The sequence below is a fragment of the Vombatus ursinus genome, unplaced genomic scaffold (assembly GCF_900497805.2).
Source record: "Vombatus ursinus unplaced genomic scaffold, bare-nosed wombat genome assembly UNPS02014791.1, whole genome shotgun sequence".
NCBI classification, from domain to species: Eukaryota; Metazoa; Chordata; class Mammalia; order Diprotodontia; family Vombatidae; genus Vombatus; species Vombatus ursinus.
Window position 1 is genome coordinate 1,462,113 of NW_020954569.1, and position 25,378 is coordinate 1,487,490.

The following is a 25,378-nucleotide window of genomic DNA, read 5'->3' on the forward strand; positions in this document are numbered from 1 at the left end:
GGGTGATAAAGGTTTCTTTTGCCTAATATGCTTGAAGACTCTAAACTTACAATTTCACTGAAGATACCTAAGGACCAGCTTGGGTTCACTAAGAAAAAGTTGTGCCAAAATAACCTCTTTTCCTTTTCTGATAAAGGCCTAGACACTAGTAGCCCCAAGGAACGCTTTAGATAAACAGCAGTGTGGAGCAGTTTGAATAACCTCTCATTTCGAGGAGCTAAACAAGAGGCAGCAATAATGGAACCAAACACTTGGCAGCTTCTGTCCAGACTAGATGGTCACCCTCCTATGACCTGGGGCAAGTCATTCACCTCTCAGAGACTATATTTCTTCACATGGAAAATGAAAATAAAATTTGCACTGTCTCTCTCCCTCAGTTGTTCTGAGGAAAATCCTTTGGGGATGGTGGGAACTTTTAATTTGATTATTTTTAAAGTAATCTTCATTTCAGCAAGGTATTTGGCAAAATTACTCAAGATATCATTGTATTAATGATACCTTCAGCTACTACAAGCTGGAAATGAGAACTAATAAAACAGGCCAGCAGAACAAAAATTCTAGACAACTTCAACAGGCTGGAACCAGTAAGAAATGTGGAACATAAAAAGTCATAGAATCACATAATTGGAAAGCATCTTATAGATATCTAGTTCAACTATTTTGTTTTGTAGGATGGTAAGGAAACTGAGGCCAAAGAAAACTGGTGTGACCAAGGCATCCATACTTAAAGGCAGCACTAGGGCCAGAACTAGGGTCTCCTAATATCCCAGTTCAACGCTCTCTCCATTACCCCACATCACCCCTACCAGGAACCAAAAAAAAATCATGCATTTGAATTCAAAAATAAATTGTACAAATGTGGAATGGGTGAAAGCAGGCTTAACAGAAGCAGTTTACATGAAATCAGCCTAAGGATTTTAGCTGACCACAAGTACAATGAGTCAAATGTGACATTTATTAATAAAATTAATTTTTATAGATTACATTCACAGGAATATGTAGCTCAAGCCAAAAGAAAACAATAACCTATGGTACTCAATATCGGCCAAATTTCACATGTTTAGACAAAAAAGAAATAGACAAAAAGAGTGATGAGAAAATGATGAAGGGTCTGGAAAGTGAGGATTTTTAGAAAGAGTTAGGGGAAAGGGATATTCTAGCAGTCTTCAAATACCTGGAACAAGGGTTACACATTTTGTGTGACTCCAGGCAGATAGAACTAGGGCCAATAACAGAAAATTATGACTCAACATAAGAAAATACAATTTGAGATGTCCAAAACCTAGAATATTTTGTTCCACATTGCTAAAAGTATTCCAACAGAAGCCAGACCTCAGGTTATAGGTGGTCTCTTAATTACCAAATTGGATGACCTTTTTCTCAGTCCTCATCCTTCTTGACTTCTCCAAAACATTAGACATATTGATTGCCTCTCCTAAAGGATACATTCTCTTCTCTGGATTTTGGTGACACTGCTCTTTCCTGGTTCTCTCCTCATCTGTCTGATTACTCCTCAATATCCTCTGCTGGATTTTCATCCATGTCACATCCATCCATGAACACTCCCCAAGGCTCTGTCCTGGGCTCTCTTCTCTTTTCTCTCTACTGTATATTCACCTGGTAATGTCTTCAGCTCCCATGGGTTCAATTATCTTAATGCAGAAGATTCTCAGGCCTACATGTCATGCCCTAGTCTCTTTCTTAAACCCAGGCCTGCATCAAACTTCCTACTATACATTTCAAACTAGAAGTCCCATAGGCATCTCAAACTCAAATTCATTACTTTGTCCCCAAAACCCTGTCCTCTTCTGAATTTCCATATTACTGCTAAGGACACCACCATCCTCCCTTTACTAAAATTCACAACCTCAGTGTCACCTACCTTCTTATTCTCACATAACCAATTAGTCGCCAAATCTTGTCATTCAGACCTTCACAACATCTCCAGGCACATGGGCCCTTCTCTCCATTCACACAGCCACCACCTTAGTGAAAGCCCTCAACCTCACACACAGACTACTGTAATTGTGTTCTAATTGGTTTCTTTTATCAAATCCCTCCCCCACTCCAATCCATCTTCTACTCAGTTACCAAAATGATTTTCCTAAAATATAGGTCTGACCATGTTACCCTACTCTACCATTCAATAAATTCCAATGGCTCCCTTCCGCTTCCAGTATCAACTATGAAGTCCTTGCCTTTAAAGCTCTGCACAACCTGAACCCTTCCTTTTTTTGCAGTCTTCTTACACTCTCTTCTCCTCCATGTATTCAACCATATTGGACCACTACTAGCTATTCCTCACACATGATGCTCCATCTCCAATCTCAATCCCTCTATCCTACCTGTTCCCCACCCAAGAATACTTAGACTCCTCACCTCTACCTCTTAAAGACCTAGGTTCCTCCTCTCTCACCTTCTGTAGGAGCCATTCCCTCTCCAGCTGCCAAAGTCTTCTCCTCTAAAGTAAATTCCTTCTATTCTGTATCTTGCATGTACCTAGGTATTTACATGTTGTCTTCTTCATTAGAATATAAACTCTTCATGGGTAGAGACTATTTTTGCCTTTTTATCGCTAGTACTTAGCACAGTAACTGACATAAAATAAACAATTAATACCTTGTTGATTGACTGCTTGGTAGACCACTTTTTCAGGGATGCTATAGAAAGGACCTGAGTTAGATAGTAGGAGGGCTACATGAATATTCTCTACAAATGCTAAGCTCAAGAGCAGAATACTTTGGCACCACTCATTTCATACAATAGTTATTTATCAGACATTATTATAAACAAATATTATTAAAATCCTACTCCAGTGCTTCATCATGACATGGCAATGACCCTGCAATTTCAACCAGCATAGACCTCAATACACAGGTTCAAACATGTCTTTCGAAGCTGGAAAGACTTAAAGTACAGGCCCAAGAACAAATGCATAGTCCAAAGACCAGCCTAGATAAACTCACAAAGACTCGTCACAAAAACTGGCAATGAAACAAATCATTTATTTTTTTTTGTCCCCAGTAGATCTTTAAAAGGGTTGTCTATACATCCTTAAAATATTTCAATGTTAGTAATCTCTACACTATTACTCCTACTACTGCTAACACTATGCAACCCTGTTCTGTGACCCTGGACAAGTCTCTACCCAGGCAACTATCTAGGAGTATACATTGCAGAACAGTTGCCAATCTGTATAAGTGTGCTGAGTTTCCTCATGAGTTCCTACACAGAAAAAAATCATAGGTCCACACACCAAAAAAAAGAGAAACTATTAGGGTTGTGTAGAGCCAAGTGTCATTTATGAATATTCCACATGCCATCTGCCCAGCTAACCAAAAGACAAGCTATGAACTAGATGTTTTGATTTAGTTCTTACTTATTTACACATAAATATACTTTTCCTTAATCTGCTGCTTAGGTAAGCAGAAGTCAGTGATAATTTTGAATACTCTGGTCCAAGTTGGCCCCAAAGGCTCACCATTCATCTAGGGCATGGTACTAATTACAAATCAATCTCTGTTTTTGTTTTTGTTTTTGTACATGTATGATTTTATAATGCTGACATCAGCTTATAACAGTCCTGTATGTTGGTTTTAAGAAATCAATGAGATGTATCCCACATCTTAATTGTATCTATAATTTCTCTCTCTTGTTTCATGGGGCAAAGATAGTATAGGCAGTGGCAACTGGATGACTTAATTATGGAGCAATAAGTCATATCTGATACAGCTTTTCCAATCCTATGAAAGGTAACGAATTTTCTCCCTTGCTGACAACATTAGTCTTGAAATTCCCCATGACAATCAGCTTGTCAGATGTTGGTATTGCTGTAATGAGTTCATCTAGGTCCCTGTAAAAATCTTTCATGGTAGAAACATAGGTGCTAATGATAGTGGGGGGAAAAAATGGCAGGAAATTAAGCTTGAATGTTAATTACTAATGGCATTTCCACTTTAGTTGGACATGAGTATGAAGTTGTTATATTGTAGTCAGGCTTAAACCTGAATATAAAACAATCTCAATAATAATCATAAAACTCCATGGAAAATATTTTCTTAAAATTAATTATAAAATTCAAATAAGAATTTTCCTTTTAGCATTCTCTCAACTACATTAAGGATAGGGATAAGTACTTGACTTATGATTTCATTAGTACTATATAAATATCTTTCACATAGGTCTCTGCCATTATAGCAAAGCATTTCATAATGGGCAAATAGTAAAATAAAAAACTTGAGTAGATTTCATTAGTACTATATAAATATCATCTTTCACATAGCCTTCTGCCATCATAGCAAAGCATTTCATAATGAGCAAGTAGTAAAAAAAACAAACAAACAAACAACATTAAGGGTTCTTTTATGTCTGCATAATACAAGTTTTAATTTTTTAAAATTATGGTTTGATTTTCTCCTGATCTGAGAATTTTTTGTGTGTATACACGTACACTTATAATCTCCAACCATGAATTATATAACTTTAGAGTTAGAAGGAGTGTTAGAAATCAGATTGTCTAAGCCCCTCATTTTATAAATGAAGAAACTGAGGCTCAGAAATTTTAAGTTATCTACCCTTCACATCACAGTGTTGACAGAATCCAAATAAATACCCTGAAGACAGTGAAAAAAACACAACTTCCACACATACATTCACCCTGTCTACATTTACCAGTGCCACTTCTATTCCAACTGTTCCCCATAATATCAAGCTAAAAGAACACAACCATCTGCCTGTAGAAAATAAAAACGTGAATTGTCCCAACAAATTCCTATGTAGATTTAAAAAAAAAATCTAGAAGGCTCACAAAGGAGGCGATTTCTTTTAGATTCACCACCTGATTTCTTTAAAGATGTTCCTTGTTTTTAAACAATTCCCACCAAAACTAACTTTTTTTTTTGAAAGATGATTTTATTAAATCAAGTCATTGCACTTGGTCATTTTATTACTACAGCAAAATAAGGCCATTTTATTATGTTAACATCTTTCATTTCTAATTTTAACTCATTCAAAATTAACTTTTTTAAACTCCATGACAGATACTGAAATGCCTGTATCATTTGAACAAACAGTTCAGACATGAGCAAAAATGTTGTTTAGGTAAATGTCTCTAGATGACTTCTCCATTAGGTCCTCCGCTGATGCTTCATTACAGCGAGGCCCACAGGCTTCTCAAAGGCTATGCACAAGCTTTGCCAGGTCCTACACACTGGGAAGAACTCTAAAAACTGGCTCATCAAAGGCCTGTCTAGGACCAACCCTAGCTAAATTGAGAGAGATTCATCTCCATATTGGCCGCAGGGTGATGATTTTTTTAGTTACAGCAACTCTCTAAGGTCATCATCTAAGTTATAGAAGAAATAACATTAATGGCTGGAGTACCTACACCTTTGAAATAGATCCTGGAAGTATAATTATAATAATAATAGCAACAGCTGCCTCTTCTTGTTTAAATAGCATTTCAAGGCTTACACAGCAACCCAAGAGTTATTCCTATTTTGCAAATAAGGAAACTGTGAAGTTCAGAGCAGTCAAAGTGTCCACTGTCCCAAGGTCAATAAGTGTCTTCCTGCCTGGATTTGAGCCCACCTTTCCCGACTTCAAGTTCTGTGTTCTCTCCAATGTATTATTAGTGAATTAAAAATGTTTAATTCAAAAATTTAACTGGAACCATTTAATCCCAAACACTTTGTCCACAATGAACTTGTACCCAGTAACCCATAATGAATTATTCTGTGTAAATGACACTCCCTCAACCACAGCTTGCCATTTTCATTTGGCACCAGTGTCAAATCATGGTGAATCGTATCTCTTTCATACACTCTGGTAAGTTCCATTAACATCTGTGCAGATTTAAATACAAGAACAGATGGTAGCATACAGACCAAAATGGTGACCGTGTTGTTTTTCCTTCCCAAATGATCTCATATAAAACTGGTACTAGAACCTTGTTACAGACCAGATCTTCTCATTCTAGAAATAAAGCCTCATTTTTATTATTTATTTTTGATAGATTACTCAGCTACTCTTGAACAGCTAGGAAGCAGCAGGAGACGATCATGTTGTGGCAGTTTCATCCTACTGCAATAGTCTCTGAAATATAATAATGAAACTTAACTTGGACACACCATCTGGAGTTGGAGGTGGGGTGGGAATGTTACTTGCAATATCCAAATAGGTTTTTTTAAATCTTTTTGTTTCTCTATGTTAGAATATGAAGTAGTTAAATATCATGAAGGAAATACACAAGACAACCTAAGTGGCAGGTACATTAGTACACTTTCTTCTCCTTACCTTCCCCCTTCGCAGAGTTCCTGGCGTGGTAAAAGAACCAGAGGAATTTTAATTCAACATTGAGTGAATATACCCTGGAAGTTTTATAGAAGTCATGAACACAAATCTTCCAGGATCAGAAGACACAGGATCATAGATTTAGAAAGGTTGGGAGGGCCCTTTCAGGTCATCTATAATCCAGATTTCTCATTCTGGAGATGAGATGACTGTGGCCCATAAAAGTGAACTGACTTGGCCCAGGTCACATGCATAAAATAAAGGTGAAGCAAGATTTTATTTCTCCTAACTCAATCCAACAACCACATTTATTAAATAGTTATGGTTTGCAAAGCACTTTCCTCACACCCATGTGCGGCTGAGAGTGCACATGTCTTATTTCACCCACTTTACAGAAGAGAAATCTGAGGCTCAAAGAGCTTAAGTGATCTGACCAAGCCCTCACAGCTAGAAAGCATCAGAGGTGGAAATCAAATGGAGATGTCCTAATTCCAAGTCCACTAAGCTCATTCTGCTTATCAGTACTGTAGAAGGGGGAAAAAAAACTTTTAAAACATCTTTGATAACTATAAATTTAATGTAGAATAGTCCTTACTTGTGCATTTCTCAAAGCATAATATTAGCTTAACTATGTTAGTTTCATGAAGTCAAAGGATTTAATTCTGGTTGTGGGTTATTATTTCTACCTATATAAGAAGTGATCACACCAATACAATAAGATAATGAATTTTACAGTAACATATTAAATACCTACTACATGCACTTAACTGCCTGCCAGGTAGGTCCTGCTGATACAAGGACAAAACAAGACATAGTCTCTTCCCTCAAGAAGCTTACATTCTAGGAGGGGGGATATCCTAGTTCATCGCAACAGTTATGGGACTTAGGAGGGGATTTCACAAAAGACTAATGTATACAGTAAGTCTTTTTATTACAGCCTGGGTATTTGGTTGTTTTTGTTTTGTTTTGAGGAGGGGGTTGGGGGGGGAAGAGACAAGGGGATAGGAATCAGGGGGAGGGAATAATGGTCCTTCAATAAGGCTGCTGCATCCACCCACATCCCTTCTACTAAATTCCAAATGCCTTGGTAGTAAACTGAGGCAATCTTAGGGCATGAGTTTTAGAGAGAAAAGGAGGTGGGTTTCCCACCTCAGATTATATAAGCAAGGAGATAAGCAAGGATGCTCTAGGCCAGTGTTGACTGGCCAGTGGAGACCCAAATGAATTAGATGGGAAGTAGGTGCATAGAAGAGTCACCAAAAAGGTAAAGCAGAGGAAAGGGGGTGGAGAGGTGCCCTGTGACCAAAGCAAAGGCATCCTACTCATACTCAATGGATCCCAGAAACCTATAAGAATCCAGACTTTTTGGATTATCAAAGGAAATAATAAAAAATACACAAATATAATAAGAGTGCCACTTATAGTGCAACAAATACACAGCAAAGGTCCAAAACAAGTAGCATGAGAAACTTGAGAAGAAAAAACTGAGGTAACATTGGGAGCTCTGGAAAATTTCAACAAGGGAATGACATAAAATGGGGCTCAAGAGGACAGCTAGGTGGTACAGTGGATAGAGCACCGGCCCTGAAGTCAGGAGGACCTGAGTTCAAATCCGGCCTCAGACCAAACACTTGACACTTACTAGCTGTGTGACCCTGGGCAAGTCACTTAACCCCAACTGCCTAAGCAAAAAATAAATTAATTAATTAATTGATTTGAAAATGGGGCTCAAGGAAGCGAAGGGTTTCAAAAGACAGTCACAGAAAAACAATGCAAAGTGGGATTGATTATCCAGCTCTGGTGTATGTGTTTCTAGGTATAATGGAAACCTCAAAACTCTATCAGGAGTAGATCCATCTAAGTAACAACAAAACACAATAGAACAATATTTCTGTTCCTTTTTAAGTTTCACTGTATAAAAGCTAAGGGTCTATTCCAGAAACAAAGAAATTTGAAACTTTGCAAGTTTCCAAACCCAGAACTAGCCCAATATGCACCTACCTTGTGGTCATTTAATAAAAGAGTTATTTTACCATAAAAGCCTACTCAGAAAAAGCTACAGTCATTCTATTTGGCTGCCAACTCCTCTTTCTGGCTTTCATATCTCACATTATCCTTCAATAAATGTGCTTTTCAATGCTTATTGTTTGTTGATTGAAGCTCAACATCTTACCCACTTTCTCCTGCATTAGGATTACACTTCTCAGTTCATGTGAGTAGTAGTGACAACTAGGAAGTAATGCAAAAGGATGCTGGGTTAGGAGTCAGAGGACCTTGTTCAAGTGGTTGAATGAATTCAAGTCACAAGACCTCAAGCAAGTCACTATGACCTCTTCCTTTTGGCCCAAGTTCATCATCCATAAAGTGGAAATAAGACGACTTGGATTACCCGTATCAGAGGGTTGTTGCAAGAATCAAAGGAGATGAAGTGTGACATAAACATCAATTCTAATCCCAATGCAAGAGGAAGTGACCATTAAAGATTCAAGATAACAGAAGAAATGCAACAGACATACAATTTGGGAGTCACTGCCATTGCTTTTGGTTAGATAATCAAAAGATCATAGAAGCCTAAATAACCTTACACCTAAATCTGAGCCTTTCATTTTATAAACAAGAAAACTGAAGCTTGAAGAGGTTGTGATTCTACCAAGGTTATACAGGTAATAAATAAAGCTAAGATTTGAATCAAAATCATCCAATTCCAAATCCAGCATATAATCATACTGCCTCAAAGAGCCAACAGTCCAATGCTGACCTTTTCTAAAATTATTTTTTTCATTTAACAGGAATTTTTTCTCCATCTTCCTGCAGCCCCCCAAAAAGAAAAACAAAACCCTAGTAACAAAGATAATCAAACAAAACAAATTTACACAGTGGCCACGTCAAAAAATGTATGTTGCTTTCTGTTTTTGAGTCTATTACCTCTCTGTCAAGAAGTGGATAGCATTCTTTAACACTGGGCCTCTGGAATCAAGGTACCAACCTTGTGTTTAAGGTGGTGCCATCATCAGCAGTTTACACAAGCAAAAAAAAAAAAAAAAAAAAGGAAGGGAAAGGAAGATGAGTAGCCATAATGGATCACAAAAGGGAAGTAAAATATTCAAGGAGCTCTCAGAGAAGAAGGGGAGGACTAAGCTTCCCAATATAATAGCCTACCCTTGATGTAAAGGAAGACGAATAAGTCAAGATAAAAAAGTATAGAATTGCCTTTGGGGAAATTCACTGATAAAAGAAGGAGAAAGAGACTATAAGGAAAAAAAGCAAGAAGGATGGGAAAAGGTTTTATTTATCTACAGGAGAACTGAGCAAATCTGAAAGCAGAATGAAAGGAACTAGTAAAGTAGAAAAAATTACAGATGCAAGAGAGAGGAAGTATGACTGCCAGGAAAAGATTCCAGAAGAGTGAGGAGGGGACACTGTAATAAAAGAGTTAGAAAGGAGGAGGAAACATTTCTTCCTCTGACATAGGAAAAAAATTTTAGGGCAGAAAAAAAATATTTGAGGGAATTCACATGAAAACTCATAATTAAAAGCAACAAGGTCATTTCTTAAGGGTGAAGAGGGAAGAAGTAGAGTTGGAGGGTTAGGTATAGAAAAGATTTGGAACAGCAACAATGGAAAAGAGTAAATGAGTAAGAGATGAATGGAAGGATTGCTGAGCTGCAAGGAACAACTCAATTTTCAAATAAGAAAGTGTGAATTTTTAGAAATACAATCATCAAAGTTTTATGACCTTCTCCAACAACATTCCAGCACCCCACAGTGAAGGAATGGAAAGACCCACGGTCAAGAATTCAAGCTGACCATGGTGGGTAGGGACCCACGAAAAGCAAGGAGACTAATGAACAGAGGAGTCTAGATAAGGCCAAAGAGCAGTTTCCTCCTAGAGAAAGAGTAGGAGGGATGAAGAAGGTTGTGGTCAGAGTAGGAAATTAATGAAGTTCATTTCAGAAACATTTATTAAATACCTACTATGTACAAAGCACTGTACTAAGAGCTCTCAAGATAAAAAGGCAAAAATTAAATAGACCCAGAGCTTGAGGAGCTTACATTCTAGGGAAGTGATTCCACATATGTACAAATAGGTACATATGAAGTATATATGGTACAGGAGGAGTACTAACAACTTGAGGGAGGAAAGGAGAGGAGGAAGGAAGATGTCAGATCATATAAAGAAGAAAAGTAGAACACAGAATACTACATATAAAGAATTGCAAGTAGGTCACTTTTTTCCATTTTTGTAGAATATTACATGTACAGAGTGAAACAATATGAAATGAGTCTGGAAAGACAGGCTGGAGCCAGACTATGAAAGGTTCTAAGTGCCAAACAGAAGAGTTTCTATTTTATAAGAGATAATAGAAAGTCACTAGAGATTCTTGAACAGTAGAGTGCCATGGTCAGACCTGTGATTTAGGAAGACCATTTTGGAAGCTCTGTGGAGGGATGCACTGGAGAGGAAAGAGCCTGGAAACAGGGAGACCAATTAGGAAGCAACTGCTACAGACCAGGCAAAAGATGCTTATGGGTTTGTACTAGGATAGTGTCCTCAAAGTATAGGGAAGAAGACAGACATCAGAAATACTGTGGAGATAGAATAGATGAGACTGGCAATTAATGCACGTGTGAGTAAAGTGAGAGTGAGAAGTTAGACATAACATCAAAATTGCAAACCTGTATGCCTGGGAGGATGGTGGTGCCAGTAACAGTAAGTCTGACCATGTGATGATTGAGATATCTATAGGGCACCTCTATAGAGGCAGATATATAAAACAGGCATATAAGTCTGGACTTCAAGAGAGAAATAATGGCTTCATATGTTGATTTAAGAGTCATCTGCAGAGATGATGAATGGAACCCAAGCAACTGATGACGTCTTAGAGGTGGTATACAGGTTCCTGAGAAACTGACATTCTTAAAAGCACATACTCACAAAATAATTGCCATCTGCTGCTCCCCAGACAGCAGTGGTGGCAAGGGGTTGACTAGGGAATTTGAGAAACAACGTGGGGATCAAGAGGCCATGTGTCACCAATTAAATAGCCCTGGGTTCCTTAATAAACTACCTTCTATTAGAGAAGGTATGGAGCTGACTTAGCATCCTGCTTCCTTCCTCTCTACCCCAATACCATGGACTCCAGTAGCTCCCACTAGCACTACCAGCTTCCTAAAGCAGGAAGGGATTCCTCTAGGGTTATGGGTAGTTCCTTATCCAGCACCATCTACTCAGAGTAGCAGGAGCTGTCAGTCACAAAGATTGTATGCTTGGCAGTCAAATCAAGCATTTCATAAAGGTGGAGTGGAGAGAGGTGTAGAAGGACAGGGAGAGGTCCTTGAGCATGGCACATTTGACAGAGAACTCCTTCTCCCTCCCTTCCCTTAGCATGTCATAGGAGATTCACTAGGATATGGTCATTAAAAGTCAGAAATTTTGCCCCTAATAAGTCTCAAGGGAGATTTACAACATTAGGTCATAACTATTTTTTTTTAATGAAAATTAAATTGTCCCCATGCCCCAAGAATATAACCACTACTCTCAACCTTTAAAGAAAGGGAGGGAAGAGAAAGGCAGGGAGAAGGAAGGAGTGACAGGGACTCAATCTGTTGAACACAGAACTGTTTATTTTCATCCAAGAGACTCAATTTTTACATAAGGCTGAATGTCAGCTGCACCCCAGTCACATCACTAAAACAACACTCTCATCAAGGAAGAGTTTTCCTCTGTGTTTCTGCATCTGGAGTACATATTCTATATACCATATGCAATGAGTTTTCATTCCCTTCGTGTTTTTGTGTTTTTAAAGTTTCTTTTATCCTATGGAAAAGAAATGGTAAGCTCTAGAGAATTAATTGATTAGTAAGTTACTTCTATAATACAAATGCTATTCAGCTTAAGGTAAGAGATTAATTTGAAATTCAACCCAAGATAAAAGGAAATGTCTCACTTCCAACATACCTATTTATACTCATAGATGACTATCTGTAGTGAAAGCAAGGGGATTCTTTTTTTTTTCTCTTTCTTTCTGTACAGAGAAAAGGAATTTGAGGCGCTGGCAGTTTTCATGGAGAAGACTTCTGAAATTTGGTACAGAAAGAAAGCACTAACAAAAACATGCTGAGTTGTTTTAATTAGTTTTTTTAATCACTGTAAAAGGTACAACTGTGTATATCCAACTGAATGACTTAATGTTATAAAATGTGCTGTTTTGAGAATATGCCTAATGTTTTCTTAATGCAAGAAAAAAGAAAATTTCAAATACATATATGTATATATGTATATATAAATGTGTGTGTTTATGTATATACAAACACTGAACTTGCTTTAAAACTTAGATAGCTGAAAGTAAACTTTTTCATCTTAGGTTTCTTACCTTAAAAAAATAATAACACTAAACTATCCCATTTTCTTTGTAGTAAAATATAATTTACATTTCAAAACTCTAACTACATACCTTCTGATTGCCCAACACTGCACCTCCTCTCAACCAACCATACACTGCTAAAGTTCAAATCCCCCACTGGATGAGAGCATCATTAATGAAATCTAATTTCCCTCTGCGCAGCTGAAATGTCCATCTGTTCCATTAGAACATTAGAAGCCTCATACAATCTGTCAAAGTGATATGCAACCTCTTAAAAGCACTGGCCATACTGCAGAAGAAACTAAACTGTCTTGATCTGAAAGGAACAGAGAAATGACCCAACATTTTAAGTATGTTCATCAGTTTGTTTACAATCCTTTAATATAACATAGTAAAAACAGCAAGAACTCTAAGCCAATACACAGAGGCAAGATATATTAGAATGAGTACTGGATTGGAAATCCAATCCAATCCAGTGTAAATAGCACCTACTTTGTCATCAGTAGTCTTATGATGCCTAATAAGTATGGGAGAATGTCCATGTCTTGTCCCACTCCCGAGGGCCAACTCGGAGGATTTGGCTCTTTGACCAGCTTATAGCCCCAGGGATTAGGCTTGTAACATGGTATCAGCAGTCTCTCTTCCTAAGGGGTTCAACTTTATTGCTTTAGGCATGTGGAGAGACATGAGTGTACAAATGATATCAAGAAATCATATCTCTAAGTTGGGTCATCAAACTGCTCCTTCCCTCCACCAAACTGATCTGTCTCTAAGCATTCACAACAAAGAGTACAACCAAATAACTATATAACAAATACAATAGAAAACTCACTTTCTTCCCCCAAAATGGAATCAGGAATGGATTGGTCAAATCCACCACACCTCTAAAGAAAAGCTCTCTCAGTATAAATAGAAATGCTGTTTCAAAAGAAATGTCCTGGGGCAGCTAGGTGGATAGAGCACTGGCCCTGGAGTCAGAAGGACCTGAGTTCAAATCCAGCCTCAGACATAGAACACCCACTAGCTGTGTGACTCTGGGCAAGTCACTTAACCCCAACTGCCTCACCCAGGAAAAAAAAAAAAAGCATCCCAAGAAATATATCTTCAATCATACAGTACTTGAATGAGAAAAACAAATTCCTATATACAGAACTTCTCCTGGACAAGAACCAGCATAGCGACTTGACTAGCACTGTATGACCTCAGTACGGTAAGCTACTTCTCTCAGGACTCCAGTGTTCTCAATCATAAATTAAAGAAACAGACATTGCATGTCACAGTGAAAATACTTAACAAGTACGTTTCATACTTTCCTTTACTCTATCTGGGTCTTCAGAAAGTATCAGGAACTTGGGAATATAAGCCCAATGTTCTAACATATTAGGAAGTGAAGCAGGCATATGAATTAAAGTCTATCTCCACTGGATGCAACTGAATCAGGAACAAAATTCACTAAAGATAGAAGAAGCAAGAACAGAACAAATCTCTTCCTATAAGGGGGAAAAGCTTAGTGAATGAGATTTTGAATGAAATTTAGCAATTCCCAATTACCTCACCCACAAAAACTGAGTCATTTGTCACTACCTGGTTTAAGTATATGTGTGTTTATACATATATGTATGTGTGTGTGTGTGTGTGTGTGTGTATATATATATATATATATATATGCTTTTAAAAATAAAACTAAAACATTGTACATGGTAAAGTTCACAATTTCTTATGATTCTCTTCCCTTATCTTTGTCTTGAGATATTTGTGATTGGTAATGACCACTGAATTCACAATAAAAAAGACTGTATTTTAATTACCTCACCCAAATTTGATATTTCTAATTAAATTCATCACCCTGGCAATGAATGTCTCTGAATTTATCTGGATTGGTCCTCAAACAGACATTCGCTGACCAGGGCCAAACTCTAGTTTGGCTTGTGTTCCAAGGATTAACCCCACATCAATTCACCAGGACTTGAGCAGATTTTATACTTATATATCATTAAAACAATTGGCTATTCAATTTTTTTAAAAAGTATAAGGTATGAGAAAATGTAGAAAGAAGGTCTGAGTTAAAAGAAAATCTGACATTCTACTCTAAATCTAAAACTGTGAGTCTATTTCACTAGCACTGAAGCATTTTTTAAAAAGTACTTTGTAGCTGGTATTTTTAATGATGATTTGAAAGAATTTAGCATGATGCTATGAGCAAATGCTGTATTTGGAGCCAGAGAACTTGGATTTGAAATCTGGCTCTGCCACCTGTGTAACCTTGAACAATTCACTTAATCTCTCTGGGCCTCAGCTTCCTCCTCTGTAAAATGAGAGGGTTAGGACAGGTGACCCATAAGGTACCCTGCAGCTCTAAATCTATATACCTATGATAACTAGGTGTCTCAAGAACTACTAGGTCACTGCAATACAAACCTTCCCACAAGAGGTTTGGCCTTTTCAATGTGTAGTTTCACAGAATGGGATAACAGGATCATGAATCGTGAGACAGAAGGGATCTCAAAGAGTATTGTCTAACCCTCACATCTTCTGAATGAGGAAACTGAGGCCCAGGGACTTGCCTGATAAGAAATGAGTCCATTCTGTTATGAACAAATTCAGTTTCCAAAGAACATGTCAAAAAATTCTTAGGATTTGAAAAAAAGCCACAGTATTCACAAATATAAATTCTTACATAAGCTAAAAATAAAGCATTTTTTATTATTTTCCTGCTTGGAATCTCTGAATTCCAAAGATCTATTAGGAAACACCTTTGCTTAATGGGCAAAGAGTAGTAGTCAGATTCAAAAGACTGAACTCAAGTCTCAGCTCTACTACTTTAAATAACTGGTTTCTGGTGCATATCACTCAAAGATCACAAGCCTCACTTTTCTTACCTGCAAAATGTCATGCTTGCAACGGGGGCAGCTCTGAGTGTAATACGTTTCAAAAGTCACTTTTACAGAAGATGTTTTCACTATTACTGCAGCTTTAACAGCCAAATGGAATGTTTAAGATTTGGCAGCTGGTGCTGGCAATTTTTAAGAAAACTGAGGAGAGTGAATGGAAATACTTTGAGAGAAACTATGAAGAAGAATGAGAGAAAGAGGGTGAGGGGGGAGCATCTTCGTTGTTTGGAACTGTTTTAATTTATTTTATGAAGAAATATTACAAAGAGAATTTTATGAGGAGTCTGAAAACTGTTCAGAGTAAAAACTTGAGAGAAACTAATGATATTGTTTATTTTTCTGTCATGGCCAGAAAGAAATTAAAGAAAGAGAGGAAGAAGATGGAAAAGGTTTCTTTTTGATGGGAACTCTTTTAACCTTTATCTTGAAAAAGGATAAAGAGAATTCTTATGAAGAGACTTTGATATCTAGAAGTGAACTATTGAGAAAGGCAGTTACTCCAGTTCATTAAATAATATCTGATGAACTGATGGGGACACTCTGAGTTTAGCTAATTGAGAAATGTCAAAATCTCATTAATTGATGAAAATATGCAATCATACCCCTAGATTACTCTAGATATCAGGAAAAGATTAAGTATGAGATCAAGTCAAGTAGTAGCCTAAGGGTGATTTACAAGTAAAGTTAATTGACCTATGTAATCCTGTTACAAGTGGGGAGGATGGGGAGGAGGAGGAGGAATATCCCTTAATCTCTGCTATGCACAAATCAAATGAAAGGCCTGGCATTCGAGGATCTCTACAATCTGGTACCACACCTTACCTTTTTGGACAAATTAGACTACTCTCTGTCCCTGAGGAATACATCTGACTTTCAACTGGGGTTATCTTGGTAGAGATACTGGAATGGATTGCCATTTCCTTCTCCAGTTCATTTTACAGATAAGGAAACAGAAGCAAACAGGGTTAAGTGACTTGCCCAAGGTCACACAGCTGGGAAGTGTCTGAGGCCAGATTTGAACTCTTAGTTAGGAGTCTTCCTAACTGAAGGTCCAGTGTTTTATCCACTGTGCCACCTAGCTGTTCCTACATATCATGGAGCATTTTGCTTTGCACCTAACTTAACTCATTATTACATTGCAATATTAACTATGGGTTCAAGACAAGTGTCAGCCTTACCACTGTGGTACAAGCCTTTCCCCAAGCAGCAATATAAGATATATGTCTCATGTTCCATAAGATGAAACATTCTATTATTTAAACTTTTTCTACCCATCTTCAGCATGATACAGTACACAGTAAACGCTTAATAAGTGTTTGTTCAATGACTATTATATTTACAATTGAATTAAAAATAAAATGGAGAACTTTATCATTTCTGTATGCTATAAATAATCTACAATCATTTTAATTACTGCAAACAGACACAGATCAATCAATATCAATTTATATCCCAAAGTATGTCTTCCTATTTCACATGTAAAATTAAATACTTCAAATCTCTTGTGAAACAGTGGGAAAGGGTTCTGGATTTGGAGACAGGACATAAGTTCAATTTCTGGCCCTGTTACCTGCCAATGTCCCCTAAGTGACTTCAGGAAATACGCATAAATTCTCTGCACTTGGTTCCTCATCTATCAAATAAAGGGGATTAGATAAATGACCTCTGAGGTCCCTGCCAGTTATAAAATCTTTAAGTATAGTTTAAATAATGCTTTCCTCACAACAATGCTGAGACAGGTCAAATCAAGGCTGGTCTTATCAGTTCATTGAATTGTTTCAAATACCTGATTTTACTGTAGCTGGACCATGAAAGCTAGATACAAACACAAACAGCAAAACATCTTTAAACTGTAAAAAATGCACAAACTGAGAAAAACTGTACCCCTTCAAACTTATACAGACCAGAAGTTCTAGTACTTATTCCTTCAGATTAGGCTCACCTTTGGTTTTCTAAAGAACAAAAAAGGACTATGAAGCCAAAGACACTCTACAATGTCAATTCAACTACTTCAGGTTGAAAACCCTTCATTACGGGGGGGGGGGGGGGGGGGGTGGGTGTGTGTGTGTGTGTGTGTGTATTATTAGTACCATACCAGATGAATATGATTGGGGGGAGGGTGTCCCTTTAAAAAAAAGCCTTCTTTTCCCAAGGATTCTCAGGCTGCTTTAGACATTTTGATGTCATCTCTTTCTCCCTCTTGAAATGCCAAGCCCCTTTAAATGAATTGTTTTTCTATTGAGTGACTTCAGGATTCCTCAGATTTCACAGGACAATTAAGCCCTTTCTCCTGTCCAGCTAGAATGTTCAGCCCTGGAACATGGCAAAATCATTCATCTAAGATGCTTCATTTGACAGACGTCTCATTAATTTGTTTCAAAGCTAGAGCAGGAGATGCCTCTGAAAAGAAAAATCAAATCACCTATTCTAAGTTTTGCCCACCCTCTTAAAGGCTGCTCACTCAAAAAATCCATCTAGTTTCTCTCACCCAGGAAGAACTAATGATCATGTGAAACAAAGATACTAATGGCAGGTGGCATCTCTGAATCTCCTGTCATTGGGGAAATGCCTGTTTAATAAAACATCACTGCCTCAGTGACATGAACACTGTAGAGGAAGAATCACACAGAAACCATCATTCAGTTGCTTAACAGATTCTAACAACTGTGTGGTTTTGTGGGAACAGCTCTGGACTAGGAATTAGAAAGACAAAATTCAAGACCTCACTTAGCCAGTAACTTTGTGTGACCTTGGACAAATCCCATCATCTCTTTCTGGATCCCATTCTCCTCATCTGTAAAACTAAGAGAGCTGAATTAGATGATCTCAAAGTTCCCTTCCAGACTTACCATTCCATCATTCCACCACATTAACAATAAAGGACTACAACATGGACAAATTCTGATTAAGAAGTGACATCCAAACACCCTATCTAGATAAGCCTTTCCCCCTCCCATAATTTTTATATAACACAGGGTTTTCATTGTAAATGATCTTAGTATCTTATCATAAATAAGCTGTCTCTAACTTCAGTTGAATAGTTGCCACAACCTAATGTTAATGGCTGAATCTTCACTCGGATCCACACAAATACTGCCTAAAATGACGTATGTTAATTCTTAACACAAGCTTTAATACCTCAAGAATCTGATCAGTGTGAATATTCTCTCCACTGAAGCAGATCAAAACACCACTGCAACTTCAGTACAAGATCTTCATGAGTTGTGGTGGCCCCAAAATTCATCATCCTTAAGCCAACATGGTGATGAACCTCTCTGGGCTTAGCTCAGCTGGCTGTGAGACAACAAAGGCTGTCACTAAGCCCACACTCAAAGCTTTTCCAACTTGGTAGGACCTCCTAGAGCTTGTGCTAGCGATGCCTTTGAGAACCCATGGTCACTACCATGGGAGGGTCAAATACAGGAGGGCTTTAGCTTAGCAGATTTAAACAACAAAGTTTACTTTGTTGCAGGTCTACTTTAACGAGATTGAAAAAACAGAATTCTTCATACTACCTAAAATGTCAGGGTGACTAACTAAATGTTCATTCAGTGTCTATACTTTCTATTTATTTGTTCCCTTGAACAATAATTTTTACGTTAAAAAGTTGCATTGTAAAGATGAACACATGTGCATGAGAAATACTACTTGTAACTAAGATAATTTCATCATGTTGCAAACAAAAACAGCAGATTTTCTGAACATTTTTAACTGAAGTGAATAATTCAAATGTTAGAAAAGTATAAATTTGGGCACAGTTTAGTAAAAACAAGATTCAACTGCAAGTCGGAATACCTATGTTCTATTCTCAGCTCTGCTATGGACACAAAACCTCAGGCAAGATAGTCAAATGTCTCTAAGCATGAGTTTCTCCATCTCTAAAAAAGGAATGATACCTGTTCCTTCTACTTCACAGGTTTTTGTAAGAATAAATGAGATAACACATGTGAACATATTTCTTTGTCTCATGTAAAGACAACAAAATCCAATGCCATCATTATCATAGATATGAAACCATGGTGGTAAAGGAAAAGACAGAATGCACTTTAGCAAAGATTCAAACCCTTTGTTCTTAAAATTAAAAGACTGTTCTCAACCACACACTGGTATCACATGTTCATGCTGTGTTATCCAATAGTACTGTAATTACAGTAATAAGAACCTGACAGTCAATATTACAGCTTAATGATGAAAAACACCTTCTAGGTTTTCATATATCTGGTGCAAGATTTTATAATTTCCAGAAAGGTGAAGAGAGGAAACAGGAAAGGTAAAGACATTCACTTCAGAGCAATCCCAATGAGTCACACATCAAAATGCCTGGTACGAATATTCATTACACACAATGGATGGGTTGTCAACACCATTTCTCCTTGTTAAAACTTGAATTTGGCTTTGAAAATGCAGCGGAAAGGAGCTCTATTACGAAAAAGAAAACATATGGCTTAACACTGCTCCACTATTTCATCAACAGGATCTTGGTTCTAGTTGCTACAGCATTCTAATCACTAATATTTATGATTCCATAAGTTATGCCAATCAGTTTACATTCATGGAATTTTATATTATGTATGACAATTCTCTTTCAGGCAAATTTTAACATGATTTTAAAAGGTAATCAAATTTTAAAACCTCTTCTACAATGACCAGATAATACCTCAACAGCTTTTACATGCAGCAACTTCAGATGAAGAAACTGTCACATTAAAAGATTGTTATCTTTAAATCAAGTTAGAGATTGGCTGCTTACCAGGTATAACTTTTTTCAAAATAAGTTATTCTCATTAACAGTACTGTAATTAGATACATGAACTTCAAATCTACTGAAGAAATTAATTTTATGCCTCCAATAAATATTTAAATTGAGATTCTAAAATCACCTTTCCCTAATTTTGAAGAATACTCTGGTTCAGTTTATGTAAAGCAACACAGAAAAATGACTTAATTAGGTTATCCCAAGAGAAAGAAAATTCTCAAGTAATAAATATTAAAAATTAAATTTATTTTAAAGATAAGCTGCATTTAAATACAGAATTTTTTTAATGGTTGCAGATTCTCGAGTCTTTCCTTAATCCCAACTATATAAACAGAAAGACAACACTACTATTTAATCATGAAATACAAAATGAAGCTATGAAGAATATTTCAGCAACAGCAGTTGAATTCTCTCATTCTCTTTGCAAAGGAAGTCATTCAGAACAAACACCAAAATTGGCCTATTTATGTCTTTACAGGAAAGAATGATTGTAATATAAAACACTGACTGCCCTACTATGTGCTATTTAGATTACTTTAAGCCCCCCCAATATATGGGACTGAGAGTCACCCCTACTGTGAGATCACTTTTTGGCAAGATCTTTTTATTTTTCAACAACTTAGATCAATCTCATTAAATTGTTATCTGTAACAAGTGTTATATTGCACGTCTAGTGCATTCACTTAATAATTTTTTGGTCCAAAGTAATTCTGACTTAAGAGGAGAAAATGGAACATGGAACAAAAGATTTATGAAAAATCTGATAACTTCTTTATCTGACCCTTAACGACTGGCTCCAGATTCATGCTTTGATGTAGGGTAGTGACATTGGTGTTTAACAGTATTAATTAGTATTCATATTTTCAATGAGGAAAAAGTAACATGAAACCTTTACAATATTTTGACAAAGCAGTGGTGCTAAATGAAACACTGGCAAAATTAAAAATACAAAATATCCTTTTTGATTTAGAAACATTTGCTCATTACATTTATTTTGATCATGAGACTGACATATACTCCGGAGTGACATTAGACATATTTTTGCTCCAATAGTAATATTTAATGCTTTGATAAAGTAATAATATTTTAAAAATTCCAGGAAAAACAGGAAAAAGAGATAAATTGTTGCCTGGGTCAAGAAAAAAAAATCGCCCAGTTCCTAACCTGTAAAGAATTTCAAAAGCTGAACATTTTACTTTATTACATTTATCAAACTTTTGAAAGGTACTTCATTCAATTAAGACATTAGCTGTATTTTCCTAATCCTAAGAGAAATAATGAATAATTTTAGAAAAACTTGAATGAAACTCAGTGGAGTAACATCTCCATAGTTTGCCAAGTTTCATCTCCATGTATAGGAATAAACTTTTTTCCAACTAATCAGACCTAAGTGCCAATAAAAACCAATTAGGGACATAAAAATTCTTGCAAATTTTAATATTTACCAATATAACAATAAGAGTGTGGTTAGGATTTATGGAACTACACATCATACATTTGGGCTAAGCATATACATTTGATATTCTGTCCCTAGCAGAGAAAAGTTGGTACTGGAAAGTTGGTAGGAAATCTCTCATGCTTTAGCTAAGACATGCTATAATATAACCTGTCATTAAAAAAATCCCTCAGACCAGAGAAAAGTAAGGATGCAGATGGTTTATATATAAGCCACAAAAATGTCAACTAGAATGCTGTGTTCAGCCCTTCCAAAAGCCAGCATCTCCCCAAGCTCTCTTAGCTGAAAATGCAACAACAGTCAACCTGGGACTGCAGAAGAGAGAAGGGGCTTCAGATCAGATCTGAAGAGAACCAGGTGAGCCTTCTTGTGATTCAAATACGACCTGGCTACTAAGAACGACCAGCACCTATGCTAAGTCACAGTGGAAGATTTCAATGGTTAGTTCTTCTCAGGACTAAAACCACCAAGGAAGCAACAAAACAAGAAACAGGAAGAGACAGCTGGACTAATCATTTTAAACAGCGGGATCAAACCTGAAACTGTAGTACAAGGAAGAAAGTGAGGGAAAACATTGAAGAATGTGTCAACAAAAGGTTGACAAAAGGAGAACAAAATCAAATGTCAGGAGCAGACCAAGTGTACTGAGGTTTCTTAGGGATGTCATGGGCATGGGTGAGTAGAGTAAAAATGAATTGTATGTGAATACATTTTGTCATTTTCTATAAGTTGAAAATCATGCATGATAGAGGAGAGTTTCTTAATATCAAAAATTGTCTTACATCCATAGACCAATTAGGAAGGAAGGGTCTCTAGGGCGAGCAACCTAAACCTTAAATACACTGTTGCATCTCAGTATGGTTACCCAAGGTAGCACACCTACTTCTGTGATTAAGCCACAACCACCACCACCCTCAGTACTTTGACTAAAACCTTAAAGATTAAGAAATTGTTCATTTTAAGATTAAACAAACAGTTTTGAAGAAGCAATGGATGAAAACACACAAGAGGTGTTACATTTACCCTTAGATAAGTTGATACACTCAAGAGGGAAGTGAAAACATTTTCTTCTCCAGAAAAATAGGTTCACATCTAATACCATGGGGATGGTGTCTTGGGGTAGCTGACCTTACGCAGCAGGTCCTTTTCTTACCTGCATAGAAGCGGATGAGGCACCCGATCTCCGAATCCATGCCCTCCTCCTGCACCCTCCATAGCTCCCTAAATCCCAGTTGGAAGAGGTAGTCATTTTGGATCTGCAGTGGCTTCTCGTGTGCCTCCAGCCGACGGGTGGTCTCCCCGTGAAACTGCACGTACAGGGCTGGCATAGGGGCTGTCTTGTCCGCAGCTCCTCCGTACCCAGGAGGCAATGACTTGAGCTCCCCACTAATTCCTCCTGCAGTCGTCTTCTCCAGAGGCCCGTCCTGGGCGACCCCACCCCGGCTGTCCACCCCCTTCTGGGCTTTCGGTGGTGACTGTGCTGGGGCAGCAAGTGAAGGATGGAGTGGTGGGAAATCGCTGGGCTTCTCTGCCACTGGCCCCACCGCCCGAGACGGAGCTGAGCCGTCCGGGTGATGGGCGAGGCCCGACCCCTCCGTCGGCGCCGGGGCAGGGGCAGTGGCAGGGGTAGAGGTAGGGGTGGAATCGGCCTCCAGCTCCTCGGAGGAGGAGCTGCCGCCGCCGCCGCCGCTGCTATAGGGGTCCAGTCGGTCGGACACGCTCTCGGCGCTGGGGCTCAGGCTGAAACTCTCGGTGTCCGAGGCCGGGCCTCCCACCACGCCGTCCACCGGCCGCAGGTCACCCAGCAGGGAGCCGGGAACCCCTGCGTACAGAACCCCGGGGCTGAAGTCCGAAGGCGCTGGGCTGCCGTGGGTCAGGCACCCCACAAATCTCCCCGCCCCGTCGCTCCGGAGAGGCAGATCCCCCGGGGGCGTGCGCGGCTTCCCCCCGACGGCGGGCTCGGCTGGCTCCCCAAGCCCGTTCTTCCTCGCGTGCTGCACCCCGGGCTCATCGTCGGGCGCTGTCAATCCGGGACGGGAGCCGGGGCCTTCGGGGCCCCGGGCCACCTGCCCGCCGCAACCGCCGGAGGGGACGCCACCGTGGCCGGCCGTCGGGGCGTCCGCAGCAGGTCCCCGCCAGTGCGGCTGGGGCTGGGCCGGCGGCGAGGGCCCCCTGCCCAGAACCTTCATCACCACGCCGCCTCCGCCGCCTTTGTGCCCCAGCTGCAGCAGGCGGGCCGCCACCTCGCCGGCCGTGGTGTCCAGCGTGCAGAGCACTGGGCGCAGGTAAGTCGAGGCCATGTGGCGGTCGAAGACGTGCACGCAGCCCCGCTGCAGCTGGTGCCTCACCCAGTCCCGGTCGGACGGCTGCAGCTGCATCATCTGTCTATGCTTCAGCAGCAGCGTCTTCCTGTCCAGGCTCCGGGTGCACAGCGACGCCGAGGCCGAGCAAGAGGCGGCCAGGCTGGCAGCGCTGGAGGAGTGGGAGGCGGCGGCGGCCGAGGAAGAAGAGGAGGAGGAAGAGGAGGAGGAGGAGGAGGAGGAGGAGGAGGAGGTGGCGGCGGCGGACAGATTCCTCTTCAGCCGCCCCCTTCGCAGGAGCAGGGAGTTCGCGCCGCTGCCCGCCCCGGGCGCCGGGGGAGCCCCGTTGGCCGCGAGCAGGGGCGCCCCTCTCCTCCTCCTCCGCACGGTGCCCCCGGCTTTGCCCGGCAGCGCCCCGGCGGGGGCCTCCTCCCCGGCCCCGCTGCCGGACAGGAACTGCACGTTCGGGGTCCCCGAGGGCAGGGGGCTCCCTGGGCTCCGGCCGCCGCCCCCCGCCGTCCCCGCCAGAGCTGCCGCCGCCGCCGGAGCCGGAGCCAGAGCCGGAGCCGGAGCCGGAGCCCGATCCTCCCTGCTGGTCTCTGGGAGTCGCTGCACCGTGGCCGCGGCGGCGGGCTCCATTGCAGTGGAGCTGTGCGTCTCCCCCCCCAGCTCCGGAGCGAGGAGAAGGGAGCGGGAGGAGGTGAAGCGAAGGTGGGAGAGGGCGGCGGCGGCGGAGGAGGAGGAGGAACTGGGAAGGAGAAGCCAATGGCGTTCGGGGCTGCCGTTCCAGGGGATTATGTGGCAATTCGGAGCATTCCGTCGGTGTCTCGGGGTTCCATCCCGCGCACCCGCCTCACCGCCACCGTCTCCTCCTCCTCCTCCTCCTCCCCGCCCCGGGCTCGGGCGCCCAGGCCGCTGGCCACGCCCCCTCCCTCCACCTCTTCGGGCGAACCAGCAGCCCAGAAGAAGTGCTCATTGAATATTAATCAAGCCGGGGCGAGGGGAGGGTGGAAGGCGGGAGGGAGCGAGGGGAGGGCAGCTCCGTGCCGGTTCATGAATATGCATCGTTGGCATGACGGCATTCCACGGCGAGATGGGGCGGGGCACGGGGAGGGCCCGAGAGGGACCGTGGAGGGAGGTGGGGCTTCAGGGTAAACAAACGTGACGCGTGCGTACAGGGGCTGTTTCCTGGGAGGTTTCTCCCGCCGCAGCTACTGACGAGGCCTCCAGGTGGGAAAAGGAGAAGGAGGATGGAGGGTGGGAAATTGAGAACCCAAAGCTGCGCGCGGCATCTTGGGAAATGTAGTTCCGAGTGAATA

At 40.2% G+C, this 25,378-nt stretch overlaps 1 protein-coding gene across 1 annotated transcript in view; it reads right to left on the reverse strand.

Moving 5' to 3' along the window:
- Nucleotides 1-24,907, reverse strand: part of PHLPP1 (PH domain and leucine rich repeat protein phosphatase 1) — a 278,132-nt gene extending 253,225 nt beyond the window's left edge. The window contains exon 1 of the mRNA XM_027869097.1: nt 22,913-24,907. Coding sequence (XP_027724898.1) covers nt 22,913-24,698 — 1,786 coding nt within the window. The 5' untranslated portion in view covers nt 24,699-24,907. The remainder of the gene's footprint in view (nt 1-22,912) is intronic.
- Between the last annotated feature and the right edge of the window lie 471 nt (nt 24,908-25,378).